This window comes from Hevea brasiliensis, chromosome 4 (genome assembly GCF_030052815.1).
Source record: "Hevea brasiliensis isolate MT/VB/25A 57/8 chromosome 4, ASM3005281v1, whole genome shotgun sequence".
Classification (NCBI taxonomy): domain Eukaryota; kingdom Viridiplantae; phylum Streptophyta; class Magnoliopsida; order Malpighiales; family Euphorbiaceae; genus Hevea; species Hevea brasiliensis.
The window spans coordinates 110563565-110577004 of record NC_079496.1 but is presented as its reverse complement, the minus strand read 5'-3'; the positions used below and the strand labels follow the sequence as shown (position 1 = coordinate 110577004).

The 13440-nt window shown below is 33.0% G+C and overlaps 1 protein-coding gene across 1 annotated transcript; it reads left to right on the top strand.

The window, feature by feature from the left end:
- Nucleotides 1-1238: 1238 nt before the first annotated feature.
- Nucleotides 1239-9814, top strand: LOC110644577 (auxin response factor 19). The gene is made up of 13 exons (XM_058145908.1): nt 1239-1871; nt 2871-2983; nt 3069-3164; nt 3984-4040; nt 4139-4294; nt 4401-4485; nt 4908-4998; nt 5079-5243; nt 5330-5525; nt 5947-6085; nt 6504-8377; nt 8939-9129; nt 9219-9814. Exons 1-13 carry the CDS (start codon nt 1829-1831, stop codon nt 9397-9399), a joined length of 3387 nt encoding a protein of 1128 aa, XP_058001891.1. The 5' UTR covers nt 1239-1828; the 3' UTR covers nt 9400-9814.
- Nucleotides 9815-13440: the final 3626 nt, after the last annotated feature.

Here is a 13440-nt window from a genome sequence, read left to right as displayed (position 1 = left end):
GATAGCGATAAACAAGTAGTAGTGGTGATGATAGTGATGGTAGTAGCAATGATGATCAAATAGTAATGGTGGTGACAGTGTTGATAATAAATAAAAAAAAATCAAAATAAATAATTATAATTTCATTTATTTCATATATAATAATCATTATGTTACTTTAAGCATGATTTCTATTATATAAGTATCATTCTATTACATTAAATTTCTTTTATGCTAACAAATAACGTAATTAACTATATAATATAATCATGATTATATTAAAATTTTAATTACGTCATATTAAATATAGCCTTATTATTTAAGGGTTAGAGATTAATGAGATAAGATAAATGATGATTGTTCTTAAAATTATTATTTTAAAATATTTATTATTAATTATGAATTGTTATTTGTTTTAAGGTTTATTATTTCTCCTATAGTTTTCTTATTAACCAAACAAACTTTAGCCTTGATTCCCTGAGAAGTCAATCCATTGCACAAAAACTCCATCTAATTAATGAACACTCCATCAATATGTATTGTATGCAATACTACTTCATTATTTTATAATGAATTTTTTTTTTCTTAAAAAGGAACTAAATAAATTAATTGAATAATGATTTGGGTAGGTCCAGATTCCAGGAAATAGGCCCAATAAGAGGGAAAAGCCACAAACACAACATTGAAAATAATAATAAATAAATAAAATTATAAAAAATAGTAATAATGTTATTAAATAAACTTTATCCTTTACGTTCAACTGCGTCAAAAATAACCATAGGAATATAGCTCAGCCCTAAATTACCACAAAAAGTAAAATTTTCAACCAAATGATAAATTAATAAATAATCTTTAAAAATAATAAATAATTTTATCTTTTTTTTTTACTTATAAAAAATAAGATATTTTAGGTATGGTATTCATAATTCTTTTAGATTATTAATCTAAATTATTGATTGATATTTTTGATTTAATATAATTTTATAAGAACAAATTTACCACTAAACTCAGTAATTTATCACTAAATTCATTATTTTCTCTCATTATATATTTAAATAAATATAATATTTAATTATTATATTAATATAAGAGCCAAATTGAGATGAAACATTTCACTAAGTTAATTATTAGCCTATGATGCTTGGTGGTCAAATAATTTTAACTCTAACTAATTATGCAGTTAATTAACTAATTGCTTAAAAAAAAAAAAAAACTAATTTTCACGCTTGTTACATTTTTCTCTGTTTGTTGGGGAGAGAGAGCTGATTGTATCAGTCTATTATATGTCGGCTTGTTCACATAAATAAAAAAGGTATCTTTGCTTTTGCGTTTGCTTCTGTTTCGGTCTCTGATTTCTCGCTGATAAGTCAGTTTTCCGTCTGGTCCTTATTGATCCTAAATGAAATGGGAAATTTACCCTTTTTTGTTTAAATGAATTATAAAGTGGAAATTTGGATTCCCTTTCACCAAACATTCTGATTCTTTCCTTTTTTTATTTTTGGGTTCTTTGAGTTTGATCTTTATTGAGATGTGGTAGAAGAGGAAATAGCTGAGAAAGGAAATTTTTTTAGTTTCGTGGGTAATTTAAGTGCCAGTTGGTTGGTTATTTGAGGTTTGATTTCTTGGATTGTATGGGATTTTTTAAAAAAATTCTCTTTTAAGCAGTTAAGCTGATTCCTTTAAGTGAAATGATCCTGCAATTATTGGCAATGGTTTTGGAGCTAAAGCCGGTTTATGTTGGAAAAAAATTGACGTTTGGTGTAGAGGTATATGGTTAATATCTGTGTGGAAGAGAACAAGTGATTGGATTTGCTGAAGGAGCAATTTATACTATTCATACTCTGCAAAAATGAAGGTTCCTCCAAATGGGTTTATGGCTAATTCTGCAGAAGGTAGGCTTCAGCTGTCTTTGGTGCAATCCCGTTCCTTTGATATTTATCCTTACAGCCGTTTTTTTTTCCTCTTTCTATCTTATTTTTTTCCCCTTAATCTCTTAGGAGCTTATTCCTGCACGAGTAATAGTTTTGAAAATCAAAGTTTCCTGATGCTATATAGTATGCATGTTTGCATTTGAATTGAAATTTCCTGTTAATTTACTTGCATCTCTTTTATTTTTGAGTAACCATGTTGAGTTTGGAATAATCCTATTTGGGAAATAATATGAATATATATTTAGCACGATATATGTTTATTGTTGAAATTTTTTTTTTGTAGAGTGAGATTTGTTTTCTTAATAAACTACTAATTTAAGAACTGGATTAGGATTTTTTTTTTTAATGCTGAGTTTAACGGCCCTTTTCAATCTCTTAATCTATTAGTTCTTTTTATGAATCTGTTTAGCATATATTTTTTAATCACACACTAAAATTTTCAATTTCTGAATCTTTTAAATACTGAAGATTGAATCTCTATATGTCATTGGTAAATCCAAATGGCAGATTGTTGGCAGTCTAGTGAAATTTCCTCATATAACTTTAAATTCTCTCTCTTTATATAAACTATAAAGACAAACAATGGAGCTGAAAATACGTGTGTTCTGAATATTTTCATTATAGTTATAGCTCTCTTATGATCAATAATATGGTTTTTTCAGAGCCAGAAATAAAATCTCTCTCTCCACCTCCCTCCCCCCCTCCCCCCCTTTTTTTTTGGTTACTTGGTACTGGCTTCATCAGGAGTGGCTTTGTTTCTCTTTGAATAAAATGATACTCCTTTAGATCTCTTGAGGGTCACAAAGCAGTAGAATGTGTATGAATGATCTCTTTTCTTATGTTTTGTAATTCTGACTGAATTATATAAGAAAAATGGGAATTTTTAATTATCTAATTAATTATGGTCTTTTTTTTTTCTTTTTTTGTATATTGATTATATTCTGGGTTGTTTGAGAACAGGAGAAAGGAAGAATATTAATTCGGAGTTATGGCATGCTTGTGCGGGGCCATTGGTCTCTCTGCCTCCAGTTGGAAGTCTTGTTGTTTACTTCCCTCAAGGCCACAGTGAGCAAGTATGTTGCCTTCACTAAATCTAGCAGAGGTACTATTTTGGATTGTCGTTTGTAATGGAATTTTCTGTGGCAACATAACTTTCAGGTTGCAGCATCAATGCAAAAGGAGACTGATTTCATACCGAACTATCCCAACCTTCCTTCCAAGTTGATTTGCATGCTTCATAATGTCACATTGCATGTATGAGAACCTTCACTGCTTTGAACAGCTGCTTTATAGTAATTCGATTATTTTAAGAAAAATGTTATTTTTGAATAAATTTGATATTTATTATGCATGATTGTATCCTTCCTTGTGACTCCCATTTGTATAATTAGATTGTGGTAAGCAGAGGCATAGCCAGAAAAATTTTCTTTAGGGACCAATGTTATATATAAAATTAATTTGAAAATGGTTAATTACACTCATTATTTATATATTTTGAGGGGTCAAAGTTATATATTCAAAAAATGACATAATAGAGTGTAATTAAGATAAAAAAATTTTTTTTGAGGGTGTCATTGCTATAAAAATTTATTGAATATATGATGAGAAACAAATGATTCAAATATTTCACATTACTTATATGATGATAAAACAATATAAATTATTTTGGGGGGCCAATAACTAATATAAATAAAATAAAATTTATCACGTATGTGTGTGTGTGTGTGCAAGAGGTTTGGGGGGGGGGGGGGGGGGGGGTGGCACGGCTAAGGCTCCCACTTGCCCCCCTTCCCCCTTCCTTCTGTCTTTTTTCCTCTGCGCCTGGTGGTAAGTTGTTGTTGGCCTTTTGCCTGTACTTGGTGTCTATGCATGCATATCTTTATTTTAGTTCAGCTTACTTGAGGAGGTTTAATATAGTGCAAGATGATTGTTAGTCATGGGAAGTATCACTGTGATAGCATAATTTTGAAATGGTTACTGGTCAGGAAATGAACAAAGTGAAATAAATAAGGAAAAAAAAATTGTGACATTCCAGAGCTGTATATTTACTGATTTATGTATGTGTTTGATCAGGCTGATGTAGAAACTGATGAGGTCTATGCTCAGATGACCCTTCAACCCGTAAGCAAAGTAGGTCAGCCATTCAATTTTAATATTAACGAATAAATAACTTGACTGTTTCCTTTTTATTGACATATGGAAGATTGCTTATAACATCTATTCTACAGTATGACAAGGAAGCATTACTGGCTTCTGAAATGGGCCTCAAGCAAAGCAGGCAACCTACTGAATTCTTCTGCAAAACTCTTACAGCTAGTGACACAAGCACACATGGTGGATTCTCTGTTCCTCGACGAGCAGCTGAGAAGATTTTCCCACCACTGGTGAATACAATAATTTCAAATCATATTTCTAATTTTAGAATTTCATAGATCTGCATTGTGCATTATATATTTACTTTCTAATACATGCAATGATTATATATGATAGGACTATTCAATGCAACCACCTGCACTGGAGTTGGTAGCCAAAGATCTACATGACAATACATGGACATTTAGACATATTTATCGCGGTATTGGCCACTTTTAACACATCTGCTTATATGCCTAATTCGTATGTAAACATTTGAATAATTTTGGTAGATGAATACATGAAATTGGAAATGCAATTGCCTGTCTTTTAAGTTCTGGTGTAAATGAATATAATCATCTCTTCTGGTTCCTTCCTCCTAATGTGGTTTTAATCTGGAAAGTTTAAATCTGAGTTTCCATAAGATTTTGACAATTTTTTTGGCATTTCTCCAAAAATAGAATGAATTTTATTGTGCTTTATTTTATTATAGTTGATATACTTTGGCTTTGAGCAACATGAATTGAGGAGATTTTTTCTTCTTTATTTGAATTGAGGAGATTTTTACGTCTTTATTATTGTTATTATTTTAAAATTGCTAGGAAAGCTGAAAAGTACATTAAACTGTGGATTCCTTGATCACAGGTCAGCCGAAAAGACATCTACTGACTACAGGTTGGAGTGTCTTTGTGAGCACAAAAAGACTATTTGCTGGTGATTCTGTTCTATTCATAAGGTATAAGATGGGGATTTGATGAGAAAAAGTTTCAGCTGGATTGTTATTGTATTTAGCTGAAATAATCTGATTTGATGTAGAGATGAAAAGTCACAGCTTCTCTTGGGTATAAGGCATGCTAATAAACAACAGCCAGCACTTTCTTCATCAGTCATATCCAGTGACAGCATGCATATTGGAATTCTTGCTGCTGCAGCTCATGCTGCCGCTAATAACAGCCCGTTTACTGTATTTTACAATCCAAGGTGCTGACTTATCTTAATTTATCTTATCAATAGATAATAGTAATTTATGAAGGACATGCCTGAGAAAATTTACTTGATTTAAATAGGGCAAGCCCTTCTGAGTTTGTGATTCCTTTCGCCAAGTATAATAAAGCAATGTATACACAAGTTTCACTGGGCATGAGATTCAGAATGATGTTTGAGACCGAGGATTCAGGAGTTCGTAGATACATGGGCACAATCACTGGCATCAGTGATTTGGATCCAGTGCGATGGAAAAAATCACAGTGGCGCAATCTTCAGGTATTATTAGCTGCTTGTAAGTCTAGCATGATTATCAGATATTTTAACTCAGTTGCTGATGTGTATTTATGCATAAAAAGATGAGAGCATCTATCCACATACAAATTATATGTTGGCATGTTGTGTCTTTGAGGTTCTTGATTTTAATCTATTCGCATATAACCTAGGGTCATAGTTGCATTAACCATCTTGCAAGCATCATGAGCTCATTAATTGTATTTTTCTATTGTATGGTCTTAAAGGGATGTGCATATCTAGATTTCAAATTTCTGCTCATTTTGGTTGTTAACTTGATTTTCCTTAACTTGTGTGTGGACATCTTGCTTTTGGCTTCAAGATAGTTCTCACTTGATGTTTATTCAAGTCAAATACCATTGTCATTGACTTATGATTTAGTCGAAGCCTGTCACTATTTTTATAGGTTGGATGGGATGAATCAACTGCTGGTGAACGGCCAAGCCGAGTTGGAATTTGGGAGATTGAGCCTGTAGTAACTCCTTTCTACATTTGCCCCCCACCATTTTTCAGACCCAAGTTCCCTAAACAGCCAGGGATGCTAGGTAAATCAAATTCATCTATTATCCTATTCTTATAATGTACACTATATTCTTAGCTTGCAAATTACTCTGTTATAATTATGCTAGAACTTTGATAGCCTATTATAATTATATGAAAATAAGGTGGTCACTGTCTTCAGTCTTGATTGGTAATTGACCAGTTTTGCTCAAGTGGAAAGCCAAATTTTAACTGGAAATCAGTTGCAGAAACAAAATTTTGGACACAAGTAGATCCAAAAAAGCTCATGATATTGCTTTCCAAGTGACGTTTTATGTAGCTGATGTCAAATAGCCCCATGTGCATAATTTTGGTCCACCTGATATATCACTCTCCTTTTCCGTAGTTGCTAATTCAGTAAATCTGTTTGCATGACACCCTTTCACATTTTCATCATAACGTATCCTTAATATTGTTTTGCAGATGATGAGTCTGACATTGAGAATGCTTTTAAAAGAGCCATGCCTTGGCTTGGAGATGACTTTGGAATGAAAGATACCCCAAGCTCGATTTTCCCTGGTTTGAGTTTAGTTCAGTGGATGAGCATGCAACAAAATAATCAATTTCCAGCTACTCAAGCAGGATACTTCCCATCCATGCTTCCTTCTAATGCCTTGCATAATAACGTTAGCACCGATGATCCCTCAAAGTTACTGAATTTTCAAGCCCCTGGCCTGTCCGTACCAAGTATCCAGTTCAACAAAGCAAATCCACAAAACCAAGTTGGCCAGCTGCCACAGCCATCTACCACATGGACCCAACAGCAGCAACTGCAGCAATTATTGCAGGCCAATATCAGCCAACAGCAGCCAGCTCAGCCTCAACAGCTGCAGCAGCAGCCTCATCCCCAACAACAACAGCAGAGGCAGCAACCACAACCACCACAGCAACAGCAATTGAGCCAGCAGCAGCAGCAGCCGCAGCCACAACCACAACCACAACCACAGCCGCAGCCACAGCCTCGACAAATACGACAACAGCCTCCACAATTACAACAGCAGCAGCAGCAGCACATATTCCAACCTCTTGTAAATAATGGTAGTGTTACCCCTAGCCAAATTTCAAATCAAAATTTGCAGCAACAGATGGTATACTCTCAGGTTCAACAGCAGCAGCAGCTACTAGCAAGCAATACCCAATCCCAAAATATCCCCCCTGCTAATAAGAGTTCGTATCAGCTGACCTCTTTGCCACAGGATACTCCGTTCCAGCAACAAATGGAGCAGCAATCTAGCCTCCTGCAGAGGCACCAGCAGCAGACACAATTGCAACAGTCCCCACTGCAGCTGTTGCAACAAAACCTGTCACAGAGAACACAACCACAACCACCGCCACAGCCACAAGTGCAACAACTATCACAACCCAGCCTCTCTGAGCAGCAGCTTCAATTGCAATTGCTGCAGAAATTGCAGCAACAACAGCAGCAGCAGCAATTGCTTTCCCCTACGAGCTCACCTTTGCAGCCTCAGCTATTGCAACAACAGCAGAACCATCAACAAAACCAGCACTTCCAGCAGTCGCCTCTTTCACAGAGTCAGCCACTCAGTAGCAATAGCTTCTCAACAGCAGCACTCATGCAATCTCAATCCTTTCCCGTGTATCATTCCCGTGTGCTACAGAAGTCACCTACAACAATTAGAGCCCATTCCACTCTTACAGATGGAGATGCTCCATCTTGTTCAACCTCACCCTCCACTGATAACTGCCAAATTTCCCCATCAAATTTTCTGAACAGAAACCAAGAATCACCGGCTGTATTACTGGGGGACCCGGTGATTGAGCGTGCAACTAATCTAGTTCAGGAGCTTAATAGCAAGTCTGATATTCAAGTTAAACATGAGTTTCCCAGTTCAAAAGGATTAGACCAACTAAAATACAAAGGTGCAATGACTGATCAATTGGAAATTACTTCTTCTGGAACATCATATTGCCTGGACGCTGGTAACAGCCAACAAAATTTCTCGCTCCCTACCTTTGGTTTGGATGGTGATGTCCAATCACATCCTAGGATCAGTCTACCTTTTGCAACTAATATTGATAGCTTGGCACCTGACACTTTGTTGTCAAGGGGATATGACTCCCAAAAAGATCTTCAAAACTTGCTAACTAATTATGGTGGGACTCCTAGAGATGTTGAGACAGAGTTGTCCACTGCTGCGATAAGCTCTCAATCATTTGGAGTGCCAAACATACCCTTCAAGCCTGGATGTTCCAATGATGTTGCAATAAATGATTCTGGTGTTTTGAATGGTGGATTGTGGGCTAACCAGACTCAACGCATGCGTACATATACAAAGGTTTGTCTTGTCTTTCTCTTTCTCTCTCTCTCCCTCTTAAAAAGTATTAACTCTTCTAGAATCAAGGTGGAAGTAATAAAAGAACAAACTCACACCTAGCACGAAGTGAATGGTTACGAATAGGAGGGCCCAAAATGCTGGGAGACTTCAAGAGATCGATACTCATGAGCTTGACACATCTAACTCAAAACCTTAAGAGATTAGGTCCACAGTCTTTCCCATTTATATGTCCTTCATTTTGCACATCTTTTCTCCAATGTGGCACTTTCATACACTTATACATTCTATCCCAACAAAATTCTCTTTTCCTTTCTTTTTCTAATTTTTATTGTGATAGATTTTTAGATGTTCTACCATTCATCCAAACATGGACAAAAAAGCAGTGCTAGATGTTTGATGCAATTAAGTAACAATTCATCTCTAATTAACACTAGTTCTTGGCACCTTCAGTTCTATACCATGATCTCTTCAACTTTTTGTTTTTCTGAGTACAGAATTAGTTGGTTTAGTTTTTAACTTTATAAAATTTTAAATGCCTGACACTGGTTCAAAATTATGAAGGTTCAAAAGCGTGGCTCTGTTGGAAGATCTATTGATGTGACCCGTTATAAAGGGTATGGTGAGCTTAGACATGATCTGGCCCGCATGTTTGGTATTGAAGGGCAACTAGAAGATCCACAAAGTTCTGACTGGAAGTTAGTTTACGTGGATCACGAAAATGACATACTTCTTGTTGGAGATGACCCTTGGGAGTAAGTCGTGAACCTTAAACTTGCAGATTGGTTTTTGTTTCTCGTCTGATCTGCTTGTGCTCAAATGTGTATTTTCTAATTGTTTGCAGGGAGTTTGTAAGCTGTGTTCAGAGCATAAAGATATTGTCATCTGCCGAAGTGCAGCAAATGAGTTTGGATGGAGATCTTGGTAGTCTGCCAGTTCCCAATCAAGCCTGCAGTGGGACTGACAGTGGAAATGCATGGAGAGGGCACTATGATGATAACTCGGCTGCCTCATTTAATAGATAAGAGTTCCAGATTGAGATGGAAGCTGTTAATGGACTTGACATTATGGTTTCCTTGACCCTCTAGCAGGGCAGTTGCCACTGTCATAGCACCTATTGAGGTGAAACAGGTCGAGCTTCCTTCAGGTACTCTTATAACAAAAGGGAATTTTTGGATCAGATCTCTACACCATATGCTGCTGGAAGTTGAGCTCTTTCTGATGTATTGGCATTAGGTTGTTACATGGCAGCTGTGATATCTTTTCTTGCAACAGTTTGGTGACATGCAAGAGGAAGTAGGATTTTGAAGTACAGTGTAAAGCGAGAACAAAAGGATGAGATGTATGATATGATCTTTTACCTAATTTGAAGTTCAATCTGACAAACAATTCCATATATAAATGCTATGATGGAGAGAGTAATTTCGCTGATTCTGTTCATTTTGGCAAAGGTGTTTTGTACCGCTTAAAGTTGATAATCGTGTAATGAGCTGCAAATGTGTAGCAACGTTAAATAGTTTAAAAAATATATATATGTATGTATAGTAAGGTATAATGGCCCGCTTATCATAACCATTGACAGCTTTAAGCTGGCGTCTTCGAGCAAACGATTTGAGATTCGTTTGTAACAGCGCTGTTTTAAGCTGAGTGAGGACAGTAAACGAATGGAGTTGCGCACAAGCTGTTGAAAGTTTGGTTCGAGATTGTTAAAGAAGCCAAATTTGAGTTTCATAATATTCAGCTCATTTTATAAACATTTTTATATTATTGAATTTCATTTCATGATATTTTTATTATTTTATTTATGAACATCCTACAAATAATATGTTATTTAAAATTATTGTATAATAAATATATATATAATAAACTTATTAAATATAATTATTTGCAATTTTAATTTAATTTTTTATAAAAATTAAATTATTTTTTATACTATAACCCTAAACTTAAAACTCATTAGTTAAACTAAAACTCATTTCGATAAAAAAACTCAGCTTAAAAACTCTGCTTAAGATAACTCATTTAGAGTTCATTTTCGAAACGAATGAAGATTGAGCCTATAAATATTCAACTCAAACTAGACATAAAGAATCAAGCCTGAGTTCAAAAAAGACAGAAACTCCTCTCTCTAGTTTTGTCTAGAGAGAGACTCTCTCTTTGTTGAGTTTGTATTAAGAGCTTAGTCTTCGATTTTCCTGCCTTTGAGAGGCTTTCCCTGCCACTACTAGGCAGGAGGCTCCTCCCCTCCGGCCTAGTTGTAGGTTTTACACTCTCTCCACCATTGGGTTAGGTGTATATAGTGTTTTTAGGTTGGTTTTGTTCTGGATTGCAGCTCAAGAACAAATGGTGAGGGTGGATTCTTAGAGACCTGCAAATCTTTTATGTGTTGGGTATGGGTTGTTGCATGTTTCCTGCAGCCAACTGTGGTGCTTTGATGCTTGCTCTGTGGGAGGGTTCTGATCCTTGATAGATCTTTGTAGATGTGGGTATCTCTGGAGGTCTTTGGCTGGTTAAGAAACCATCTATGGCTGACCCTTAAGGTGTATGTCGTTGACTGAGCTATGCCTTCATCACCCTTTATTGGGTGTCCTTATCGGCTCGTGAGTTCAATGCTTTTCGTGGCCTTTGACTCTTTGATGGTCCATTTCGACCTGCTTCTCCATGGCAATAGTATTGTGCAATTTCTTAAGGTTCTTCCTCAACCTGCTTCTCCATGGCAATAATATGGTGCAGTTTCCTTAAGGTTCTTCCTCAACCTTGATGTGTATGCCTGGGATTGACGTTTGTATTGTGGTTTTAACCATGCTCACCGATCTTCTATGACAAATAAGCAACGATTGGTATGTGAATCCCTTCTTTGGGTCATTTCAATGGCACCTCGGGGCTTATGTGTTGGCCTTGGTTCTTTTTCATTTTTGAGTGCAAGCTAATGGTTAGAGCTCTTTTTCTAGGCCATGGTTCCCAGTGTTGGATTTTATCGCTGTGCGCCTTTAGCCTTGTTATTTTTTCAAGCTAGGCTAAGTTATAGGCTATGCTGTAGGATTCTATGGACTTTCCCTGTTTAAGTTCATTGTTTTTTTCGATCTTATAACTTTGTTCTGAGCCAAAGGCATTTTAAGTTGGGAAAAAACTTGAGGGATCAAGAGGATCAGCTATAAATATGAAATAATAGAGATATTAAAGTTATTTTATGTATAAAAATTAAATTATTTTATTAAAATTATTTTTAAATGATTTTTATAAAAAATTATAGAGATTTAAATTTTAAATTGTGGCTATTATATTTATTATATTTATAAATTTTAATATAAATTAAATGTTTCATTTATTTTCTCTCTTTTCTTTAATCAACGATTTTTTTTAATTAAGTTTACACATTTAAAAAAAAAATTATTTATGCAAATTAAAAAAAATTAAAAATAAAAATAAATAATATACTTTTATTTATTTATTTATATTTTAATATGTAAATTAATATTAAAAAATATAATATATATATTACTTTATTATAATTAAACAAATGATCAATCTGAATTTAAATTGATTAAATTAACTTATTTAAATTAACAATTTAAATCGATTAAATTGATTCGATTAATGTATATATAATAATAAATAATTAATTAATATTATAATTTTAAATAAATTCAATTGACTTAATTAAAAAAATATATTTCATATAAATAAATTATATATTTTTACTCCATTGAATCAATTAAATGATTAATTCACTAAAACATATGATCAATCTAACATGTCACATATTTAATTGATTCAGTTGACTGAAATATATATTCAATTGAATCATTTAAATAACAATTGTTATAATTAATTCAAATATATATGAATAATGTGACATGTTGCATACTCAATTGATTTAATTAACTAAAATATATATTCAATTGAATCATTTAAATAATAATTGTCACAATTAACTCAAAATATATATGGTTAGTTGATTCAACTGACTCAAAATATATATAGTTAATTGACATAATGCGACATGTTATATAATCAATTGATTCAATTTACTCAATTGAGGGCTAATAATAATCGTCACAGTTGACTCAAAATATATATGGTCAGTTGATTCAATTGATTGAATTGACTCAAAATATATATGGTCAATTAACATAATGTGACATGTTACATGATCAATTGATTCAATTTACTCAATTAAGGGCTTAATTGACAAAAATATATGATCAATATAACATATCACATAGTAAATTGATTCAATTAATAAAATTATATGATCAATGTGACATGTCATATACTCGATTTATTTAATTAACTAAAATATATATTTCATTTAAATGATAATTATCACAATTAATTTAAAATATATATTATTGATGTGATATTGTACATAATCAGTTAATTCAATTTACTAAATTAAATGTTCAATTGATAAAAATATATGATCAAAATAACATGTCACATACTAAAATGATTCAATTAACTAAAATATATGATTAATGTGACATGTCATATACTCGATTGATTCAATTAACTAAAATATATATTTCATTTAATCGTTTAAATGATAATTATCACAATTAACCTAAAATATATATGATTAATGTGACATTGTACATAATCAGTTAATTCAATTTATTAAATTAAATGTTCAATTGATTTAAATATACATTCAATTAAATCAATTAAATAATAATTGTTATAATTGACTCAAATATATATGATCAATGTGATATTACATATAATCAATTAATTCAATTAACTTAATTAAAAACTCAATTAACTAAAATAAATGATTGAAGTGACATGTTATATACTCAAATTGATTTAATTGATTTAAATATATATTTAATTGAATCAGTTAAATGGTAATTTTCGTAATTAGTTCAAATATATATGATCAATATGACATGTCACATACTCAAATTGATTCAATTGACTCAAATATATATTCAATTAAATTATAATTTTTACAATTTACTCAAATGTATTTAATTAGAGTGACATTACACATAATCAATTTGATTTAATTGACTCAATTAAAAACTTAATTGACTAAAATATATGATTAATGTGGCATACAACAT